The sequence below is a fragment of the Acanthopagrus latus genome, chromosome 12, assembly GCF_904848185.1.
Source record: "Acanthopagrus latus isolate v.2019 chromosome 12, fAcaLat1.1, whole genome shotgun sequence".
Taxonomy (NCBI): domain Eukaryota; kingdom Metazoa; phylum Chordata; class Actinopteri; order Spariformes; family Sparidae; genus Acanthopagrus; species Acanthopagrus latus.
This window is the reverse complement of record NC_051050.1, coordinates 22,056,778-22,080,982: the sequence shown is the minus strand read 5'-3', so window position 1 is coordinate 22,080,982 and position 24,205 is coordinate 22,056,778. Positions and strand designations below refer to the sequence as shown.

General features: G+C 44.2%; 1 protein-coding gene across 2 annotated transcripts; it reads right to left on the bottom strand.

The window, feature by feature from the left end:
- Positions 1 to 816: 816 nt before the first annotated feature.
- On the bottom strand, positions 817 to 24,205 carry olfm1b (olfactomedin 1b). 2 transcript variants are annotated; one of them, XM_037117870.1, is made up of 6 exons: positions 23,708 to 24,205; positions 15,922 to 16,071; positions 15,038 to 15,193; positions 12,209 to 12,428; positions 6,505 to 6,611; positions 817 to 3,156 (listed from the first exon to the last, which is right to left on the bottom strand). In XM_037117870.1, exons 1-6 carry the CDS (start codon positions 23,771 to 23,773, stop codon positions 2,482 to 2,484), a joined length of 1,374 nt encoding a protein of 457 aa, XP_036973765.1. In that variant the 5' UTR covers positions 23,774 to 24,205; the 3' UTR covers positions 817 to 2,481. The 2 variants fall into 2 exon arrangements, with proteins under 2 accessions (XP_036973765.1, XP_036973764.1); XM_037117869.1 differs by lacking the exon at positions 23,708 to 24,205 and adding an exon at positions 17,505 to 18,175.

Here is a 24,205-nt window from a genome sequence, read left to right as displayed (position 1 = left end):
TACTCCTTCAGTTGAACCAACCAGATCAAATGTTGTCAAACTTTAAATCTGCTCCCCTTCCTGCTGTTGCAACCCACCTTTCTCATCTGATGTGCACACCTCAGTAAAGATATATATTCATTCAGGTCGATGTCTCTCCTGATTGAAATGCCGTCACGAGAGCAACTCCCCTCATCTGTGACGGGCTACATTAGCTAAACAACGGTAGAGGGACCTGAGCTTTGTTTCCAGCAAAAGAAAAAGGCTTTAGTCATCGATATGAGAGCATTTTGGACACACAAAGAACAAAAGTTGCTTTTAAAAAGGTCCAACACTTCAGATTTACTCTTATACTATTTATCGTTTTGTATTATTTCTCTTTTGAAAGACAATAAATGCCAATGAAGTCATTATTTTGGGGATTAGACACAATAAAACCTCTATCTAAATGTGATTTTAACCATTCACAGTGTTGTGAAATAAATTAATGCAGCATAATCATGAAACAGGGATTTTCCCTCGGATTACAATCAGAATCTATAATTGTTGCATCCCTACGCGTGGGAACCCCCGTATGAGTTTAACTTTTCATCCGTGAGATAATTTCTTCATTAAAAAAGTTGCACAGCCTCGTTTTAAGCCGAGAGGCGACAGGGCCTGTGCATGCTAAATACTCTCCCACAGCTCTGCACAAGAACACAGCGTCCCCTCCGTGCAATCTTAATGAAGGATGACCCAAAAGGCAGGAAATAAGAGCATTAGTTCCGACAGTGGTGCACTAAGTGTGCCGCCACACGGCAGCTCGCGGCTTTTGTTTCAAGGCAACAATCCGAAGCCTCAGATTTCTCTGTTTTATTGACACGAATCATTAACTATCTCATCTCAGATACAACACATGTCCAGCAAAGCGCAAAAAGAGTGAAAAGCTTTTGTCCTCGGCGAGGGTATACATTTAAACAGCATTATCCTTCACTAGCAGTGTGGGGAAACATGAGACAGGATTATCCTCTAAAAGAAAACTCTCCCTACTACAGGCGCATGATGTGAATCGCTGATAAGAGGACCAGGTTCCCAGGATACAATACTTGGTACATTCTGTTATTATTAATTTTTTTCTTTCTTTTTTTTTTTTTTTTTCCCTTTTCTTCAGAGAGAGATGTGAGCTCGATAGATTCCTCCCACACAGTCCAAATAAACAAATACAGATAGGCAAAACCGGTGCCAACAAGTTACAGTGATACGAGAACATTTTGGAAAAAAAAAAAAAAAAGAAAGAAAGAAAATGATTGCAAAGAAGTACAAATAAAACAAAACAAGAAAAACTAAATACGAAGAAGCAGGAAAGAAAGTAGAATTTGTAAATCCTCGAATCCCAAAGGTTTTCCACCATACACCCTCCCTCCTCCCTCCCTCCATTCTGTTTTTTGTTTTTTCTTTAAATAGTATCATACAGCAAAAAGACATTCAGAAGAGCAGACCGGAGTGATAGAAAACACTCATGCAAAGAAAGCCTTTTTCACACATAGTCACTAACACAGGAAAATCATCTCAAACAACAGCGCTGTCAACAGTCAGTGCCTTCAGGTCTTTTAGTGGATGTTCTTATTGTTGTTTGCTGTTTCTCTACAGACTTTTGATTTGCTACTGTACTTGATAAAAATGACAGACTTCACTGCAACCCATTAGGCTATCAAGTCTTCCGACCAGACTGACCTCCCACCTTCCTGTCTGTCCATGGGACCTGGGGGTCCCGGCAGTTTATTACCAACAGTCTTTTCATTTTTTTTGTTTGTTTTTTTTTGTTTTTTCCCCAGGACCCCCATCGACCAAAAGAAAAGTTCAGCTGGGAGGATTTCTGCAGAAGAACCGGAGCCACAGGGATGAGCTTAGGTTGATATTCCATTATATATAAAAAAAAAAAAAAGGCGTGACTTTTTCTTATTCTTTTTCTTTTTTTTTTTTGGCATCTGTTCTTATTCTTTTAAATCTTATATATAAGTCTACTTTTACAATCATTTTTCTATGCGGCAAACAATTAAAGAGTTTCATTCCAAAATAAAATACCCTCGAACCAAAAAACCAAAACAATGGCAGCTATCAAAATAAAGTTACTACTATGGGTAACTATTAAAGTCAGAAGTCTTGGTTAGACTTTGTATTTACAAAACAGTTCAGTTCGTCTAACAATCATCTGTGATTTTGTGATATGAACTTTTTTAAATAAAGCTTTTTTTTTTTTTTCCTGTAACAAATATATCACATTTTGGAATGAAACCCTTCAATTTTGGTATTTTTTTTTTTTTTCAGTCTCATGTTTATGCACATTCAATCCACTTTGCATTCACGGTTGATGCAGTCAGTCTCTCCGTAGAAGTTATTTCATATTATAAATAGAATGGTCTTGCCATAAGAGTCTTTTTTCTTTCGCAGATATATTTTTGTATATAGGGAGATCTCTACACAGACAATATGTATTTATGTATGTAATCCATTTTCCGGCAGTTACAGTTCTTCGGAGCGGATCACGTGGAACAGCGTGACATTGTAGAGGACCTGGTGGCCATTGTTCCAGGCATAGAGAGCTCGGTCACGCGGGTTGTAGTCCAGCATGGAGATATGTGAGTACTTATTCTGGAAGGCAATGTCGATGTACTCGTAAGTAGAGGAGTTGGTGGAGTAGGCGTAGTAGACCTTGGTGCCTCCTGAGTAGCCGTTGGTGACGTAGAGCGTGCCGCAGATCATAAAAGACTCGCCGGCGCTCCTTTTAGGATGGTTGGTGGTCCAGCTCTTGATGATCTGCAGCGTGTTGGGGTTCAGCTTGCTGAGGACAATATTCCCGGCGTTCTGGTTGGTGGCGTAGACGGCCCACAGGCCTCCCTCGTCCACCATCAGGTCAATGTCGGAATGGCCACCCCAGGCGTAGTGATACGCGTTATTGAAGCCGGCGTAGTCGAGCTGCCGGGACTTGCTGATTGAAGAGGTGCGGAAGTCGAACTTGATGATGACGTGGCTCTGGAATTTGTTGAAGTAGATCGAGCCGTTGTAGACAACCTGACCGGTTCCGGACCACGGGTGGGGCAGCCGGTGGGACGTGAAGTTGTCCGACGTCATGAAGTCCTGCATCGACCTGTACTCCCGCACGAAGCGATTGTTGTGGTAGCCGTCCATGTACCAGACCTGAAGACCATGACAAGAGGGAGAAAAGAAGAATTAGGATCAAACACCGCAGCACTTTGGAGCTGGACTAGAAGTACCGCCCTGAGGTTGTCTGCCTCTGCGCACAAAAAGGTTTTCACGATGGACACCAAATCAAACAGTGATCCGAGGACCAGCTGTGTTTGGACGCAACGCTCAATGGTGTCCACCATAGTTGTTTCTAGTAACAATGGGATATTGGAGACGTAGGCCGTGACTCTGCGATGGCCCTCATCCCCCTGCAAAAAACAAATTGGGTCTTAAAGGCACTTGGGGGATAAAACAGGAAAGTGACCTTCACCATTGACCGCCAAACTCTAATCAGTCCAACCTTGAGTTTAAGTGGACGTTTGTGCCAATTTTGAAAATAATCCCTCAAGATGAAAATGGGATGACATGAAGTCACAGTGACCTTAACCTCCGACCACCAAAATTGTGTCAGTTTATCCTGATGTTTAGTGGATATTTGTGCCAGATTTAAACAAATACCCTTGTTCCGTTTTCTTGAGAGATCGCGATTAAAAGAATGGGACAGACGGACAAAAAACTCAAAATCATAACAACTCTATACCCAGAAAAAACCCCCAATCATTATCATTTGTCAGCTTGACTGAAGTAACAGAATATTCTATGCAGATCACACACAGAATAAATCACATCACAACGTCAACAGGCATCCCAATTAAGTTCGCGCTGAGACTTCCTCCAGGACCAGACGAAGCCGAGATTCGGCAGCTTCTGAAGACAAACAGTAAGGATGACAGCCGCGGGGTGGCATGAGCCGGGCCCCGCGGGGATGATGCCCATCATCCCAGATAAAAGGCCTGTATCCGCTACTTCGGCCCTACTTCCTGCTGGCCCCTGCGGAGCCGGACAGAGAGCTCTTATTCCGGATCTGCTAGACGCTCAAACACTCCCTTATTCTCAGTGGGGCTGAGACACCTGAAGCCCTTCCTCTACCTGCTTCCATGTGCTGCTGTGATTGACTTAAGAAATGATTCGTATCACGGAAGCGTGTCTCCGGGACTTCAGAAAAAAAAACCACAATGTCAGGAAACCGAAAGATGAAAAGCAGCGGAGCGGACCTGTCTGCTCCTGTCAATTACACTCATTCTTCTTTTTTCTGCCCTTTGATAACGCAGCACATCTTTCATGTTTTCTGCTCAAAATGTATCAGTTTCTACCAAAAAAAGTCAGCCTTTACGGTATGCTAAATGTAGCCTTAGTCAGCAGTACGCTTCACCCTTGCTGCTGAGGATCTTTTAAAATACACACATTAAACCGCCTGTGTTGTCAGGACAATTAGCCTTCAGGAGGCAAACTGCAAGTTTGCACAGCGGCTGAACTGCTTCCTCTCAAGTTTTTTTTTATTCCTTTCCCTCCCTGACATTGAAAGTTCTGGCTCTTATAAAAAGTGTCTTAAAAATCCGGCGCACACAGACAATCTTCATGCTTAGCAGACAAATAAAGTTTCTTCATTTCCAGCTCCCTGTCTCACTTATCCGCCGGGCAGCTTCCCTCTTTTCAAACCGTATAGATTTATCTCCGTCCTTTCATTTTAATGTGTTTTAGTAATGAAAGCAGACCCATTTATTGAGCCAACAGAAGCCCCTCTCCGCAAAGGGAAATTCGATGCAATCATCTGATAAAAGGACGGACCAATTAACACAGACGGTTATTAAATTTCACGGCGGGAGATGACCTTCACCTATGATCAAGGACGATTATTGCTTCAGAGTCGTGTTGTATATCTTCCATCAAAAGTTTACAGCCAGTGTGCTTGTATTCATTTTCATCGCCCACTGTGTCCATATCAAATATTGTTGGGCTGCAGCTGACAGTTATTTTCATTAAGGATTAATCTACCAATCATCACCATGACGATGGCAGTCGATCAAGTTGCTCCTGTTGCTTGATCAACAGTTTAAGACCCAATCGTATTCAGTTTATTATAAAACTGGAGAAGAGAATCAGAGAAAATTAAGAAAGGAAAAGGTGAAACTGGAGCATTGTTGCTTTAACTTTTCCTTTAATCAATTATTCATTCATTTGTAAGAATTTTGATTTTATTATTTCGCAAACATAACAGTGATCAAAGTGTGTAAAACAACACTCTGACAGCGCTGAGCTTAAGAAAAAAACAAAACAGATTCACTGCTTTCATTTGATCGTTGAGTCAATCAGGAGACTGAAAGCAGCGCCAAACATGGAGGATGATTGACAGTACAACAGATTCTGATGCTGCTGTTTTGGATTTTTAAATACAAATTTAATTAAAGCCTGAAATAAGCTCAGTGGAAACACTTAAACCATATACACATAATTACTGACTGTCATCCCAAAAATCACCCCAAAAATGCAATATTTGCTATCCAAACCTAAATCAGTGGATATCTCTTGGCGACTTCTTGCAACACTGACAATACAAACACATATTTTAACATTTTGTAGTGCTAATACGATACCTACACCTTACTTTCCAACAAAACCTTTAATTTGTTCAGCAAAGGAAACCAAACCTAAAAAGGTAAATGCTGCCTGTCTCACCTGACAACGATTTAGCCTGAACAGGTCGATCGTGAGTGACTCCAAAAAACAACGTATCTGACTGATCACAACACACCGATCTGTGCTCGTTGAACTAAACCATCCATCCCCGACCTCCTCACTATGCCGACTGTGATACTCTTTACACTACTTCATCTGACTTGCTGCCATAACAATTACTACAGCCCTTGGAGGTCGCCGCCAAATGTGGGTCGTAATAAGCTGCTTTCACAGTCGACTTATATGATTGGGGTTTTTTTTTCTGATGACGACCAGCTGGCACAACGGATATCCGCATAATGGATATCTCAGGGAAAGACTTCCTCTTTGGTGCTCTTTTGCTCTCCACACAGACCGCATGAAGGAAATGTGATGATCAATCTTCCCTCTCGCCCTCAGATTCTGCATTCATATGCAGATATATGTTTATAAAGACTATCCAGACAAAATCAGAAGTAAACCAAGAGTCACAGTCCCCCTTTTGTACCCACTCAGATATCAGCCATCTAGATTTGCCTGAGCTTCTAGACCCGTCAATTTATCCTGATCCACAACAGCAAAAGTTAATGTGGGTCGAAACCTGCTCTCTACCCAAGTTTTGTTAAAATCTGTTCTGCAGTTTTTGTGAATTCCATCTGACAAACCAATCAATCAACCAACCAACCAAAAAACAGGCATGCATGAAGATATAAACTCCCTTGCAAAAGTGAAAAAAAAAAACAACAACACATTCAACATAGTATCAGGAGATGATTCCCACACTGTGTGACTGTGTGCACATACCCTTGTATCTCCCTCAGGCGCCAGAGGGTCAGTCATCCAGGAGCCGAACCTGGATCCGGACGTCTTGATGGTGATGGGGTCGCTGATGCCCGTCAGTTTGCCGCATGCTGGAAGGAAAGGAGCGAGATTGGGGAAAATCTAGAACAACGCCCAGCTGGATGTTCAGGCTCAACTCAAAACCCATTACTCCCATTTTACTTCCAGTCCAAACGCCTGAAGGATGATGCAGTTGATGGCCAGCTTTTTGCTGCTACTCCTCTCCCTTTCCCCTATCGCAGGATGTTCTGTGCAGGAGGCGCTTATTATTCCGTTCACACATGCTAATGCCTGTTTTTACTCTGTGTGAGAAGTGTGTGAGAAAGTGAGAGGGCGATGGGAAATAGGAGAGCGAGAGCCTCTGTGTATTCCGCTCTTGTGTGCGCCGCTTGTAAGCTGCTGCAGTGTTAATTAGTGTTGATTGAGGTGTTGCTGCGGATTTGACAAAAGTATCGCTGGGCTCCGCGGCCCTCGTGACTGAGTGCTGGTCGGAGTAATGTATCCTTTCTAATGAGCACGAGGCAGAAATGAGAGACGCGATTTCACCCAGTAACGGTACTTACTCAACATCACATCCGTTTGTTGAGACAGTGGCCGTTTTTTTTTTTCAGGGGAGGGGATGTTTTCGGCGACACAAAGGTTAATTAGATGATTTTGATGAGTTAATTTTATCTCGCTGATCTAATGAGTTGCTCTGAAATGCTAATTTAAAGAGTGCGACTGTGACGATGGCTCATTTTAAGTTTTCATTAGCATCCTTCTCTGTGAATTGTTGCATCCATTAAGCCCCTCACTGTAACACTCAGCATCCCTCTTTATTTATAGTGGAGGCCTCTGATGCTTTATTGTTTTGGGTTTTTTTTTTTTTTTTTGCTTTCCATAAAGGGTCACTCCACCAGTTTTTCAAGTGTGCTTACAGGTCTTGGGGAGAACTACTGCCAAATGTGAAAAAACGTAGTATAAAGCCTTTTTTGGCTCAGGAGGAAGCTGTAATCTGGTGAATTGCCTCCAGTGATGTCACTCAGTTGCTGTTGCTGAACCAGATATATCGCCTTATTTAATCTATTCATTCTTCCTCCATTGCCTACATTACCCACAATACCACTAAACCACTTAGTTTTCACCAAGACCTGGAAACACACTTTAAGGTGATAAATTGGTGGAGTTGCCCTTTAAGTGTTTTAACATAAAAGATCTTGAACCGCAGGAAACGCTGCTCCTGAAACACCTCGTCAGTCATCTCGCCTTGAATTCCGTGACTTTGTGACATCACACTACATCACAGAGTCACACATTTGCATATTTTACGTCTAAATTCAGCACAGCTGCTCTGTTGTTGTTGTTGATGGTGCTGGCTCAGGCATGTGTGAGCTGACCAATCATAGATGGCTGTGTATTCAGGAGGCGGGGCCTTAAAGAGACATGAGCGTCTCAGTCAGAGCTGCAGCAGTGGACAGAATGAGAAACTAATGTGTTTCTTGAGCATTAAAGCATTTAAACCTTCTTTGGTGGTGAACAGAAATAAAAGCATGAACCTGAAAATGAGCATAATGTTTCCATTAACCCCTCTTGCCCTTCATTATTTGAAATACACATTTCTTTGTAGTCTCCGTCTTCTCATCCGGCAGAATCTCTTCCACTTACATAATAAAAACTGTGGCTTTGCGTTCGTGTTTATGTGCAACATATGTCGTGTCCTGTGAGTGTGTGTGGGCATCACACCTCAGCGGCGGCTGAGAGACAAACACATGGTCACATGAGCAGCTTCTACTATCGCCAGTGGGGGTTGAGTCCCTTACGTAACCCACAGTGGGATTAAAGAGCACAGTAATACACTGGCCATTCAGTTATTTATTTCTTTTCTCTAATCACGCCTCTATCTTTAGATGACACTACTCCCCGCAGGCTGCTGGGGAGCCCGCTGATGGATCTGCATTCTGGAGATGCACACGGGGTCTAATCCCTTTCTGGCCTGAATTTTTGCCTGGGCCGAATCAGAGGGCAAAGCAAATGGAAAAACCTAATGGGGACTGGAGCTGATATAACAAAAAAAATACCATCAGCCTTTACCCTGGGATGGGAGGATTTGGATATAGAATGAACATTAAAGATAAATATTCCTCCTCCTCTTCCTCAGGAATTCAAGTAATTTCATCATGGATCTTGTTTTGGTAGTTTTGGCTATGAGTTACTATTGGTTTACTTAAGTAATTAGTGAGATTCAAGGTTGCTGCAATAATGTCATGACTGAACTATTGACTGTAGGACTCTAAGTAACTTCTTCTGATTGATTTAAAGGTCGAGCTTTGAATTGTTTTCTGGATTGATAGATTTATGACATCTTTAAATGTCTCATTTTGTCCCCAAACACATTCAGCTTACTCTGAAGAGTTTACAATTAAAGGATAAATTCACCCAAAAAGGCAAATTCAGTCATTATCGTCACCAATAGATGAAGCCCTGACATCCCAAATTCATTTAAAAAGACAATTATATCCTTTTCTCAGGTTGATATCGTCACTTCACCCAACTGAAGCGAGTCAAGGGCGTAGATAACCTCACCCGGCCTTTTGGGGTGAGTAGAAAATGACTGCATTTTCAATTTTTGGGTGAACTTATCCTTTAAACCATTTACTCTTTTGTAAGTATGGGAGCGCAGGAACAACAGAGATACGTTTAGGTTGTTTGTATGGAGGGAAATATTGATTCTGTGGTGTGTGAACCTTACTATAACGTTATGCCTTGTAACTCTACAGATGAAATGCAAGGTGAGAACGACGCGTGCCGATCGGGCAGCAGAGGAGGGTTTTTATGTGCTGGTATGACTCTCCTGCTCCATTCATCAGTATTTCAGTGTGTAGAGGCCGGATTTGCCTGCAGCTCCTTGTGCCTGCACATTGCTGGGGCACGACACAGGGTGATTTATTTATTTGATTATTGCCCAGCAAGCTGGCATGTCCCCTTGATCGATGGCCATTGTGTCCCAGCAGCCGCCGGGCTGTTAGTCTCTCCGGCACAAAACAGCTTGAAGGACAGCTCTGCGGGGACCCTAGTTACTCTCTTTCACTTTCCCTGGCCGCCTTCACTTTATCACTCCTTCTCCTTCCCTCTCACCGCCTTCTATCAATTCCCCACGTCGCTCCGTCTATTACTCAATACTCACATTTCTCCTGCCCTCTCTATTTTTCCTCTCTTCTCTCCCCCTCCTCCTCCTCCTCCTCCTCCCGTTGTTGATCTGCCGATGCAAATTTGGCAAGTGACCTTCGCGAGTTTAATCTCAATATCGGGAGTGTTTTCTGGAGTGTGTTGGTGTGTGCACCGTGCATGAGTGCCTCGGCGATCGTGTGAGGATGAAAGGAGTCGCCACCCTCTGTTCCGCCCGAGCCAGTCCCTCGCCGGGTGACCTCGGGCTTTATCTCGTCTGATCACACACACACACACACACACACACACACACACACACACACACTGGAGCGCCTCCCGCAGTTCCCCCTGCTCTCCTATCGGGCCGCGGATGTGAGGCGCGACCGTGTGCACTGAGCTGAGAGTGAAAACACAAGACAGGCCTCCCCGCTCCAGTCCGGTCGGTGGCGAGAGCAGAGGTGTACGGTAAACAAATGAACCGTGTGCGCACAAACAAAGAGGAATAATGACGGGAGAAGTAACTGAGGGAGCTGAGCTTGAGGTGCGCATCTTGATCTTTTTCTTTTTAGCAATCTAAACCCCCATCTCTCTCTCTCTCTCTCTCTCTGCGTTTCTCAGACGACTTTTTCCAAAAAGAACAGTGGCCATTGTGACCAAAAAGCCTTTTTTTTCCCCCCTCTTGTCATCTTGCGCTGTGAATAATTTCAAACAGGGACACAATATACCCGTGATGCCTGTAAGTGTCTCTTGCTCTTGCATCTTAGTCACTGTGGTGTGGGTGTGCATCTATTAGCGCTGTGGGCTGTGACAGAGGTGTGAAGAGACGGAGGCAAAAAGCAAAGATAAGGCTGTGGTGGGAAGTTATCTGTGAGCTCTCTCTCTCTCTCTCTCTGTATGCCATCCCTCAGTGTGAGTTTAAACCATGTTAATCACCTCATTATGTATGTAAACCTCCCAATCATTACATCACAGGAAGTTTCCATAGACTCATTCAGAATTCCACATTAAAAAACACATTTGTGTCATCGCTGGGCCTTCAGGACTGCTGCCAAGGATTATTTTTAGTATCTATTAATCTCTTGGTAGTTTTTTTTGTACATTAAAATCTCATAAAACACTGAAAAAGGTCTTTAAATTCTTCCGTTTTGTGTGATAAACAACCCAAAATATTAACTTGAGACTGTAATAAAATAGAGAAAAGCACCAGATGCTCAAATTTGAGGGGCTGGAACCCAGAAAACGTTTGTCTTGTTGATCAGTAAATGACTTAAACTGATTTATGCAAACGATTTTCTGTCACTCGTCCAGCAGTTTCAGCATTAGTCCCCTGCTAAAGTTATCATTATCAACTCATAGTTTGATTAATGATTCGTTCTGTAAAATGATCTTGATCTCGATGAACCCTTTTAAAATCACATCCTTTAAATCTGAGTGTGCTTGAACCCAGAAAATGTTTGGCTTCTGGATTGATGGATGACTGTTTCTTGTCCGATTAACAGCCCGAACTCAAGAAGCGTTCAACAGACGCTGATACAAAACTAGGAGGAAAGTAGCAAATCTCCAAAAATTTGAGAGGCTGGAACTCAGAAAATTGATTTACAAAATCTATTAAAGTGATTTATCAGCCAAAAAGCAAACTGATTTTCTGTCCAACACCAACAGTTAGATGATGGGTCTTGTAGGACTGCCACTAATCATTACTTTCATTATCAATTCATGTTTTGAGGGGTGATTTATCAGATAAAATCTCTTGGTTTTTGGTTTAATAAAAATCTTTCTTTTCCTTAAAATCTTTGTTTTATCTGACAGACGGTCCAAAACCCCAAATTATCAAAGTACAACAGAGAGAAGCAACACATTCCCAAATTTGACTGGCTGGGACTCAGAAAGTGTTTCGCTTTTAGGCAGACAAATGACTTTAATTGATTTATAAAATCGATTTTCTGTCACTTGATCAATGTTTTGAGCACTTGTGCTGAAAAGGTGCTATTGAAGGACTGCCATTGATGACTAATTCCATTATTGATTTATCTTGGAAAAAAGTAATCAAATTGTCTTTTCCAATAAACCTCGAGTCTGCCCAACTTTGTGCATCCTCAAATTTGAGGGTCTGGAAACCAGAAAATTGTTCAGCTTTGATTGAGAAATTAAGTTTTTTCTGTCTATCGACTAATAGTTTTCGGACTAGCGCCTCCATTTTTTTTTACAGATATAGAAATCACCAGGATGCATGCACAGCCCTTGATATCGGTTTATCTTAACAACATTGTGCAGACGACTGTTAGAAGGCGAGCATGTTTAAAATAGAAACCATGGGGTGTGTTATCAGACGTGTGTGATGTGCACCGGACTGGTCGAGTGTCGCAGCTGCACATGATGTTCCTGTGATGTTCTGAGTCATGTGAATATGCCTGAACATCTCTCCTCTGGTCAGTCACAGCATACTGGGTGTTTGGTGCATGCATGTGTTTGCAGTAAAAAAAAAAAAAAAAAAAAGTGTGTGCCAACAACTTTCTGTGCCTACCTAATTTTTGCATGCATGCTCGGAGTCTCTCCTCAAGATTTGACACTCTGTTGTGGAGCTCCTCGTAGTCATAGGCCCCCATCTCCTCCTGAAGTTCGCTTAGAACTGACGTCAGATTCTGGACCTCCTCCTTAAACTGCAATACCAATTTGGCATCGGCCTTGTACTCCTCCAACACTGGTATCAACGGTCTAAGCTCCTCCATTTTCGCTTTTATGGCCTGAAAGGATTAGAATAAGCTCGGTTGAGTGTCATGCGCGACAAAAAAGGAGACTGTCCATAAAAGAAAAAGAAATAAAAATAAAATAAAACACCTGTCTGAGCCTGGCTACTCTGACTCTAGCCTGCCTCTTCACTGACACGAAGAACCCCCCTGCTTGTGTCCATGTTCAGTGTTTTTTGTGTGTGAACAGCTGTGTGTTTTTTTTTTTTTTTTGGTTTTTCTTTTTGTCCGTGCAGGTGTGTGTCTGAGCAAACAAACCCGGAGCAATATTCTCCACCCCGCCGGACGAGCAGAGCAGGTGGCTCCGTCCACCCGGCAGTGACCAGCCGTTTAAAAAGCAAGCCCTCGGTACACCGACAACAATTGGGAAAGCTCTTTATTGGTCATCATCGTTTAAAATGCAACATCGTATTAAGGGTTACATGCTTTTACATGTCACACACAACAAAGTGTCTCGAATTTTTACGTCTATAGTTTTACGTATAGATTTGTTGAGTAACCAAATATGCATAGACAAAAGCCAAAGGAAAATAAAATGAATAACAGCAATTAATATAATAATTATAAAGATAATAATAATAAAGATAATAATAATAATAATAATAATAATAATAATAATAATAATAATAATAATAATAATAAATGTATTTACGTCTGAAAAAAGCTTTTAGATGGAAAACTTTGACAGCAGTAACATGCAGGAGGAGATCAGTGGTGGGTTGGTCTGGGAGAAGGGTGGGGTTTCTTAGTCTTAATGGTGCTAAAAGGTAAAAATTAACTGTTTGACGCCCAAATGCTCTCAGTACTGTGGCCCAGCTCAGGGGAATCTGGAATTGACCTGCCTCTTCTTCCCTGTGGCTCTCTTTACATGTCTTAAAGTTAGCCCTGCAAGCAAGAAAACGACAGACTGTTGACAGGGGCTGGAGCTTGCTAGCCTATCTAACAGACACACAAACAAACGTACGCACACACTTTAGTATATATATATGTAGATATTCACTTGAGACATGACAAGAAAATTTGCCCGCATGCACTGGATGCAGCGTTGGATGCATGGGGGGGGGGGTTGGCGAGCATGCATAGGAGACAGGATCCCACAGATGTGTTGCGAGAGTGAGATGATGCTAACACTGAAGCTGCAGCAGGTAAGAATGCAGGTGAACGCAAGAACTGAATCTGTGTGAGTGACTGTAAAACAGGGCTGAGCACCAAACCTACATACTTTTTTTGGTCCTATTCGATCTGTGTCAGTAGCACAGAGCTACAGTAACTTCTAAAAGGGGGCATCAGATGCCTCGTGGTGATGTGGCTGTGTCGGTGTGGTCCTGGAACATCATAATAAATGTTGCAGCATCATTTCATGTTATGAAACAGAAACAAGAGCTGCCTCTGGAGCAGGCTGTCATGCATGAGTGGGCTTGGTGCAGGACTCCTACTCCTCACCTATTATTTCCTGTTTATTTTCAGTTTCTGTTGCTGTTCAGTTAGGGTTAGGGAACTAAAAAAACCTTGATTTAGGGAACTAAAAGACTTGGGCTCAGACAACAAAAAGACTTGATTAGGTTTAGGAAAATGGTTTGGGTTAAAATATGAGATCTCTTATTATTTCCCTTTTATGGTGGGTTTTCTGTTGCTGTTGGGTTAGGTTTAGGGAACAAAATACAAAGTTTTAGGAAACTAAAATATGAAGGTTAAATGACTTAATACTTAGGTTAAGCAACAAATAGTGTTTGGTATAGGACACTGAGATACAAAGGTTTAAGGAACTAATTTATGTTGGTTTAAGCAACAAAAATACAAATGATTTGGAAAATAAAAAAACAATGTTTAGGGAACTAAAACACTTAAGTTTAGGGAACTAATACACTTCAGTTCAGGGAAATAGATACTTAAGTTTAAGCAACAAAAACACAAATGCAGGGAACTACAATTCTTTGGTTTAGGGAACTAGAATACTTGATTAGGTTTTGGAAAACATGGTGTGGTTTTAAATAGACCCTTTCACAACTTTATATGGTTTTTATGGTCTTTCACTATTTACTGAGACATTAACCTTCATATTAACTGGTGAATTTGTTATTTACAGGCTTTGTTAGATAGGAAAAAAAGATGTGTAGAGAAAAAAGTAGAGAAAGTAGTTGCGAAATCTTGGTATATTAGCACTTTTTTCTGAACATACCCTCCTCTACCTGCAAAATATTGATCCAAAAGAGCTTTTATCGTTCTGTCTCTTCCATCAGGATGGATCAAAGATGTGGGTCCCAAATATCTTAGTGTGTGACTAAACATAAACATTTCATCGTAACGAGTTTATTCTGATGAACAACAGCGTTTTATTAAATCTCGTAAAGTTGATTTAGGAGACCATCAAAGGTTTATTAGAACTGAGCTGGTGTGAAATAAGGATATGAATTCTTGCAGTTTATGGATCCAATCATTTAAACGCTCTGATTCTGCATGCATTATGGGTTTCTGGCTACGTGGCATGGTTTTTAGGAGAACACATCTCAACTGTGGGAACACACAAACACAAAATGGACAAGGCTGCGTAGGATGGGCTACTGAGCAGCGGTGACAGAATGGCGGTCGAGTCGGTGGCTCTGTACCTTGTATTGCTTGGCGATGTTCTGCTTGTGGTTCTCCTCCACCTGCCTGAACTTGGTCTCCAGGCCACGGAGCTGCACCTCCATCTTCTCCACGTACTGCAGGTCCCTCTGGGTTCGCTGGTCCAGCACCTGGATGGACTGGGTCATGTTCTGGACCTGAACACGTGACACATGGGGACAACACTGTGATTTGAGGGACGAACCACGTCTCGTATTTCTAACGGTCTAATTAGAGTGAGGAGTGTGAGAGGAGAAAAAAAACGCAACAGATTTTCAATATGTTGCTTTGGCTTACTTCTCGCAGTGATTCACTAACTCTGACATCAGGCCAACTAGTCAGGGGCCTGAGACACATGGTGGAAGTGTAGAATGCATACTGTTAAGACATTTGTTTTCTACGAGACCGTTGTGCTCTGTAACTCCATAAACCTGGCACGTTTTCCGTGTATTCATTAGAGCTCCGTTGATATCTGTGTTGTCTTTTCCCGTATACGTGACACAGCGAGCTACTTTCTCCATCTATAGATTAAAAATATCATAACACACAATTGTTTTAATATTCCTTTCGGGACCAGTCTCTCGTTATTGAGCCGGGTTGCATCATTAAATGTGTTTCTCTGTGTATGTTGCTGTACAACACGAGCAGAGAGGGAGTGTACAGCGGCCTCCCAGGATGCCTTTTTCGGTTTCCAGGGAGCTCATTAGCGCATGATTCCTATTCTTGTCCAACAGGCTGAGAGGTGATTGGAAGACCGCAAACGTGGGCGAGCCTACATGTGTGTCCTCGCCTTTGTAAGTAAAAGGAGTGAGGGAGGTCGCTGTGCTCGTGACATGGCAATCGACTATCCGAGTCTCGTGTTGCTGACGAGCTAAGCGGCGTTTACCTTCTCTAACAGCTGCCTCAGTTGTTTGGTGCGGGCGTCCCGTGAACACATGGACTGCTGGGGCGCCACCACGGTGCAGACACACCTCCCCTCACTATCCTGGGCTGAACTGTACACCTGCCACGATTCCTCTGGGTTTGCTGGCAACACCTGAGGACGAAAAGGGGGAGAGAGAGAGAAAACAAGGGTGGGGGGAGGAGGCAGGTGAGCAGGCGATGCTGGAGGAGGAGGAGGAGGAAAAACAGCTCAGACAGGGGAAAAAAAAAAAAGGAGGACGCTCATGACGTGTGCTGTGCATGTTCTACCGCTACACACCGCCAAGCTCCACCCTTTTTGCACCATCATACAGAGTATTTCCGCGGCCACACAAAGAGAGGAGGCAGCCAATGAAGGCAGCTGGAGCTACTCCCATTATTCAGCGGGTTGGGCGTGTAGAGCAGTGACGTGTGTGACGTAAGAAAGAGGTGGCAGAGCGAGAGAGAACTCCAGTTTCTAAAATGTTTTTTTTTTTTTTTTTTAAATCACTACTGATTTATTCAATTAGTGTGGAGTGACTTTCCCAAAACGCCCCGAAAAAAAGGTGAAACCACAGCTCCTGTCAGTCAGCTGCTTTCCCACCAAAGGATGTGCTGACAGCGGGACAAAGAGAAATCACTATTGAGCAGCTGCCTCGACACCTCAGCGTTTCCTCCGCGCCGCTCGTTCATTACTACCACACATCACTGACAGAAATGATCAGATAGAACCTCAGAGGACCTGCAGAAACAACGCCTGCACACTCCCCCAGATATCAAGGAAGAAGCACAGCGCGATGAGGAGTAAATATCAGTCAATCCTTTTCTTTTACTATTCTGCCTTCAACATCCATTGTTCTAAATTCCAGAGCAAACATCCACTTGACAAGAGCGCTCGCAATGTGATCCTGGCACCGAGACAGCTCCTGCAGCCAGCAGCCTGCCGGGGGAAACAAAGAAACGCTTCATCTTGACTCTATAACAGCATCTTGGCTTTGAGCGCCTCTTGCTCATTCACACACACGCGCACACACACACACACACACCGGTGAAAGGAAGAATGAGGGACTCCCGCTGATTCAGAAAAGGGGGGCAAAAAGGAGAGAGAGGGGGAGAAAATAAAAAAACAACACTCCCGTGGCATTTGTTGGTGTCGATCGGCTAATTTTTGGGCACCACGGATTTCTCATTTATGTCGATACCAGGAGAAAAGAGGCGACCAATAACTTTCCACTTAGTGCAGGAGACTCATATCGACAGAGGCAGCAGCCCCGGTGGCAGCTGGAGCAACATCAAAACGCGGAGGGGGGGGGAGATGAGGAAGATGCCTCTCCAAGTCTTTTTCTTTTTTTTCTCTCACTTTTTCATGCGTCCTGCAAAGCGCATCACAGGATTTCTCCTCTAATTCACCAACTCAGAAAGCGCGCATACTGCCTGAGATGGACTGTCATCTAATTGCAGCAGTTGATTCATTCATTCATTCATTCAGGAGGTCGATAGGTAGGGAGGGAGGGGAGAGGACAAAAAAAGGCGCAGGATTTTTTTTTTTTGCGAAACTTGCGCACTTACTCCGGTGCTCCGATCTGGATACCCTCCCTGTGCCGCCGTGAGCTTGGTGGTATTGAGCCCGACCAGAGAGGGGAGGGTCTGCGACATCCAGTTGGTGATCATCGCCATGGTGCTGAGCACGACGCCGATCTTCAGCAAAGGCACCGACATCTTTTCAAGCGCTTCGCTTTTTTAGGAAGGGGGGGAGGACTCTTTCACTCAAAAAGCCGTCTTCATTCTACAGACTCCGGGGAGAAACAAGGCAGGCGAGTCGTGGTGCCCAGCGCGGCTGCTTGCTGCTTCACCCGGGACTCCGGATCGGATGCTCTTTTTTTGGACATCTCCAAATCGAAGTGTGCGGCGGCGGCGAACGAGTCGGACGCGAGAAGAAAATGGGGAAGAGACGACCGAGGAGGTAAAAACTGCAACACTTGATCCGGTTTGCAAAAAAAAGGAGGGGAGCAACAACCGAGAGCGGCTGCTGGATGCGTCCTCTGGATAGCTCCTTGTCCCGCACACTGCTGCCTCTCCGGTTCACCGTTACTATTTCGTTCACGCCCGACGGTCCGCCTCCTGCCTTGGTGCGCTCTGTGATTAAGTGCCACTGACTGCACACACACACACACACACACACAAACGCGCGCACGCGCGCACACACATAAAGGCTGCTCCAAATGGATGAGAGGAGGGAAGGAGGAGGTACTACGGATCTATCTATATCGCCAGACGCAATGATGTCAGCCAGGTTTGGTGAGATCTGGGATCGCGCCTGATTCGCCCAAAGCTGCCCCGACACGGGCTGCGTCCCCCCCGGGGGGGAATGACAATGAGCAGTGCGGCTGAGGTCGGCCGACACTGACGCTGCTGAGGGATTATTTATAGCGGACAGTGACAATTCTGATTATTTCCTCCAGAAGACTCTCAGTCAGAGAGGACCCCGCATGGTAAAGCTGGCCTTTCATTGCTTTTTTTGTTTGTTTTGTTTTAAACTTTTAACAAACCGGTGTTTTGTGTGACCGCACAGCCCCAAACATGTCACGGTGAACGAACACACTCCTGCAGAATGTCGCATTTCAGTGAGGAGAGCAGGGCTCCGGGGCTCCGGGAGGTTGGAGAGGTTGTTGGATCGCTTTGCGCGCTCAGAGAGAGGCGCGCGTTTGATTCGTGTGACTCTGGCGCCATCGTGTAGCTGATTGCGGCGTTGCTACAATCAGAGACCGAAGAGCTCTAAACATGCAAAGATGCACCAGAAAACATCCAAAAACATTTATTTATCGGACGAACAGAAAACTTCATGTATTTTGGAAAAATAAAGCGGATTTTCTTTGGCTCTGCATTGCAAAATCTCATCTTTACGCACGGAAAATGTGGCTACTGAGGCTCAAAACACTGCGTGCACATTAGATAAGTGCAGGTAAATGGTGCATATTGTTGTTTAGAGTCTCTCCAGAGCTCAGGACAGATGAATTATTTGTCGTCTCTCGGTCGTCAGCGGGCTTGTATAGGCTAATGCTGCAGCCTACGGGCTGAATGGCAGCACTGCATCATACATGAGGGCCCCAGAATAGCAGGAGTGTCCACAGCTATTCCTGTGTGCTCCATAATGCATTTTTCTGGTAGATGGAAGGGGAGGGAAGCCTGCACTTACTCACCCTCCACATTTCTCCCCTTTCCTCCTGCTACAGCTCTTCTCTTGTCTCTCTCCATCTCCTCCCTGTGACCTTTGAGGTGAGAGCTCACAGGAGTGATGGCTGCACAGATCGCCCCCTCCCCCCCCGCTGTGCACTGCAGCCAGGAGTCCGGCCCGCAGCCTGGTGTGATGTGATGTTGTGCATGCTTGGCGTCGACACAGCGGTCTCTTATGGCTTTCTAATGGGCGCAGTTAGTTTTTCTAAGCTGCCTCAGGTGGGGTCTGATCAGATTTAGTGTCTGGAGAGGTGAAACAGATGACCTCAAGTCGGTCTGATATAAAAGACGCCGGGATCAGGAGGAAATCCACAGGTGTGTTGATACAGGGTACTGATTCTAACCGAGAAATCAGTCTGTGAGACTTTTTAGGGTGCTTCAGACAGTCCATAGTCAAATCTTAGCACTTTCAAGGTGTATTTTCAAGCTTTTCCAGGACCGTAGGACACAAAACAATGCATTTTTAAAGGAGAAAGTAAAGTATCCTGTGTCTGAAATACACATCTGGCTCAGTTCTGATCAGCTCTCCATCACTAGCTGTTAAAGGAATGGAGGGCAGCGTGATACCGGGTCAGTCTGCTGGTTGCTTTCACTTGCGTTTTTATGCCTTTACCTGAAACTATAACTAATCAGTCAGGTAATGATTCTCAATTATAGTAAAGTAGTTGCAACTTTGAGCACTTGAAAACATCACATTGCAATTCAAGCGTTTTTAAGGATCCCTTTGTAAATTAAAACTCACAATATTTCACTAGACGAGCGCCCCGGCTCTTTGTAGTGGAGGGACTGACGAGAGCTCAAATGTGCGAAAACGACAAATGCAACAGTTGTGTAATGATCAGTTATCCAGTCTGATGTAATAACTGTGTATAAATGAGATTGTGTAAGAGAGGTTTTGATCAGATTACGTGGTGGTTGCCTGCAGTGATGTGTTTTAAACTGTGGGTGTGTGATTGAAGTTATTATATAGGACACAAATTATGATTTGGGGGAGTTCAGAGGTATAAATTTGCCTGCAGGGGATAAACAAGCAGCCACATTACACAACAGAGTGATGACAATAACTATAATGATGATAATAACAAAAGAGACACCTTCAAGCTGCAATATGTTGTCATGGGGAAGAAACTGTGTCTTGTAGATCTTCATTGGCTTATTTTTTTAGGCCTAAACCAACTAAATAAACAAACACAGTCTCACACTGTTTTAATTTGTTTACATGTGGCGGACCCTGCCACCTTTCTAGCTTCAAACAGTGTTCTGGGACCTTATTTTCCTCTGAGAACAGCTTGTTTAGTTATTAGCTACGGAAAAGACAAATATCTCCGAGTTTGTATCATGACTTCATTTATATTGTAAATATCGCAATTCTCGGTTTGAACTTCTTCTCCTGTAATGACTGTGTGACAAACAGCCAGAAAAACGACCAAAATACAAACAAAATAGAACATTTTTACGCTTAACGAAAGTCGTATTTCTGACTGGGCTGTTGCTGTATTGCATTAAAGCGAACAGGTGTTTATATCGTAGCAGAACCACGTTGACACCCTCAGTATCCAGTGTAGTAACTGCTCATAAAGTGGCAAAAAAAAGAAAAAAGAAAAAAGAAAATCACATTTCCAGCATGCGGGTGAACTACATAATGCTCCGTATCTCCACCTACTCCTCTTCTGCTCACTTTCTCTCGCTCTCTCTCTCTCTCCCTCCTCTTGCTTCATCACTCAACCAGCCATACTGAATAATAAATAGCCTCAACCCCCGGCTGCCAATCACACCACGCATATTGCAATTCAGCTCCACTCCGTCCTCAGTTTCTCACATGAAACCAAATTGATTTTTTTGGGGACAAAAGACCTAAAAACAGTTTGTGTGTTTCAAAATGTTCCCCTGCTGAAGCTTCTGTGGAGGGAGATTTTTAGCTGCTGCATGTGAATTGGATGATTTAAATGTAAAACTCTAGATTCTTGAAACTAAAAAACCAAACCACGTGCAGGTGTTTTACAGTAATTATTGAGCTTTGGTATGTAGGTTGCCTGGTGTCAAAGGGGAGGCGAACAGCGGCGCCATCTGCTCTGTCAGGTGTCTGGGATGCTTGAGGATGTGGGCCTGGAGCCATGGGGGAGCCGCTAGGTGAGGACCAGATGCTGCCTCCGCCGCCTGCTTGCTATTCTTCTCCGTGTTAACGCCAGGCAGGAGCCAAATCCTTCAGTGGAGATGGAGGTGGGGTGGGGTGGGGGAGGATAGGGGTGAAGGAACGCGGGCACAATTGAAGAGGAGAGCGTGCCACTAATCAGGTGTCGCCCTGCTCCCGCGGCCAGATGTTAAGAAAAGCTGCCCCGCGCCGTCTGGGGCCGTGCGACACTTCAGAAGCACGGTGGTTAATGCGGTCATTAAGAGAGCAACTCGTTTTGTGGAGCATCAGAGAGATCAAGGCCTGCCACGCTGCACGGATGGCTTTTTTTTTTTCCTCGAACTCTCTCGTGAGTTATCTGGCAATAAAAAGCACCTTTAGATAGATACACCTCTCACTTTTTTTATATATTTATATATATCTAGCTTCAAACAAGACGAGCTGCGCAGAGGCCTTCTCCCATCCTACGTTGACATGTAGGTTTCTATTAGCAGGGGCCGAATAAATGGAGGCCTGTCAGTGTGTCTTCTGCTTCTGTTCTCCAGGAAGGGCGCAGACAGGCAGGGGCTGCGCGTGGACTAATATCGACTTACCTTCAAACCGATGACACGCGCACTCTCAGGGCATCAGAGAGAGACACACACAGACTGTCACTGTAACACCGGGCCCTGACCCGCACCATGCGAGGACCTGAACCCACTGTCATGACACCCAAAACGAAACACACGCTCCCCCCCTTTTTTTTTTTCGTCCCCCTACATCTGATGGCTTCCATCAATCAGCAGCAAACAGCGACAGTGTCAGCATTTTTCTCCGTCTCCCATTTATTGATTCATTAGCTCAAAATCCTAATAACTGCGTGTAAAAAAAATCTAATTCCAACATGAACATCCAAACCGAGCTGTTGCTCCATGAATAAAAAGCGTCTCCCGTCCCCCCACGGCTTGCAAGCGCGCTGACGCTCCTCATAAATTTTTGCGGAAATCAATCGCCGGCACATTTCTGCCAAAGCAATATTACATCAATATTGTTCTAACACGTTGGTTATCAGGGCCAGCAGCAGCAGCAGCAGCAGCAGCAGCAACCTACTTCCAGCACGTTTTATTGGGTTTGTCACACAGAGTAGTGGAGTGTATTGCAGATACACTGTGAGCAGAGATTAATCTATTGATAGTACCTCAGTGGCATGTTTGATTTTTTTCTTCTTTTCTTTTCAGTGTCCAATTATCAACCACAATTGGATTCGCGTGACAGTGACGCCCCCCCACTTAAAACATGACTCAAGGACGGCCAATTAAATCACCAAATTCTTCATTCCAGTGGTGGCGGCGGTGGAGGGAGGGCCTGGGAAATAAATACACTCTCCCCTTTCTTTCACTTCCTCTCTCACTCTCTCTCTCTTTCTCTCTCTCTCTCTCTCTCCAGTGTTGGTGGGAATTTATAATGTCAACAGTTTAATGCAACAGTAACTATTATACGTATTGCTGCAAATGGCCCCCTCGGAGAGCAGGGAAGTAATTACTAGTTCCAGTAAAAAAGAATCACACACAAGCATTTTATTGACCGGTGATTTTTTTTGTGTGTGTGTGTGTTTTGTTTACCACTCGTGAGACTGGGTGGCTTTGGCACTGTTGGACTGAATGTTCTTTACCCCCCTCCAACACCACCACCACCCTCTCCTCTCACACACACACACACACACACACACACACACACACACACAGACACAGAGGAGGCAACAAGCAAGTCACACTGTGGTCATTGAGCATGCTCAAAAACAACCCCCTTTTTTTTTTCCTTGACACACTGCGTTGTGATGGTGGGAGAGCCGTGATTTAAAAGCAGAATTCATCAATGGCCTTTTTTTTTTTCTCTCTCTTCTCCTACAGAGAGCTGCTGCAGGGCATCACTGTGCATTAAGAAAAGAAACACACACACACACACACACACACACACACACACAGCAGCGGCGGCTGATTAATCTGACCATTTGCTAATGAGGAAATTGACAGATCATGCAATACATCCCCCCCCTTCCTCCCTCCTCCCTCCTCTCCATCACCTCCATCACCACCACCAGCACCAGCAGCAGCAGCACCAGCACCACCTCTATATCTGGCCCGGTCTGTTCTCTCTGCTGGATCTATCCGCGCCCGTCCAAAAGCAGCACAATGTATTCACATCATGTAATCCCACCCGGTAATCTGTTTAAGCAGGGGTGGTAGAGGGGGCTAATTCACCGGGGCTCTTTGATGCGAGGTAACCGAGGTAATCTCTCAGCGACATCTCTCAAGCCAATTACATTTCTATTGTTCTTATTATTACTAATAATAACAATAATACAGGAGGAGGAGGAGGAGGTGGTGGTGGTGGTTGTGGAAAATGGCGTTTAAAATAGGAGACCTACTTGGGTGAGTTCAGTGCCCATGAAGATGAGGAGAATCAGAGTGAGGAGCTTGCTCGCAGGCTGCATCTCTTGCCTCCGGTGTGTGTGGACCAGCGGTCTCACATGCAGATCGAGTCCCCCTGTTTTGTTTGGTTTTTTTTTTTTGTTTGTTTGTTTTTTTGTTTGTTTTTCTTTTTTCTGCGTTTCCTCCCGCACAGCAGTCCTTTCTCTTTTTTCTTCCTCCACGGGCTCTCTCTGTTTTTCAGCGTTGCAACTCGATTTCACCTCTTGGCTCCTTGTTTTTAAATAATAATAATAAAAAAAAAATAATGGAGGAAGAAAAAAAAAAAAAAAAAAAAAGAAGACTACTACGATGTGATCCCCTCTCAGTAACCCAGCGGCAGCGAGCTCGGCTTCACCACGGTCTCGTCTCTGAGCATTATTCAGTTCATATCGGGGAGCCTTATCTTCGGTGCCTCTCCCCGTCGGTCTGCCTTCCGTGGCCGCACTTTTTTTTCT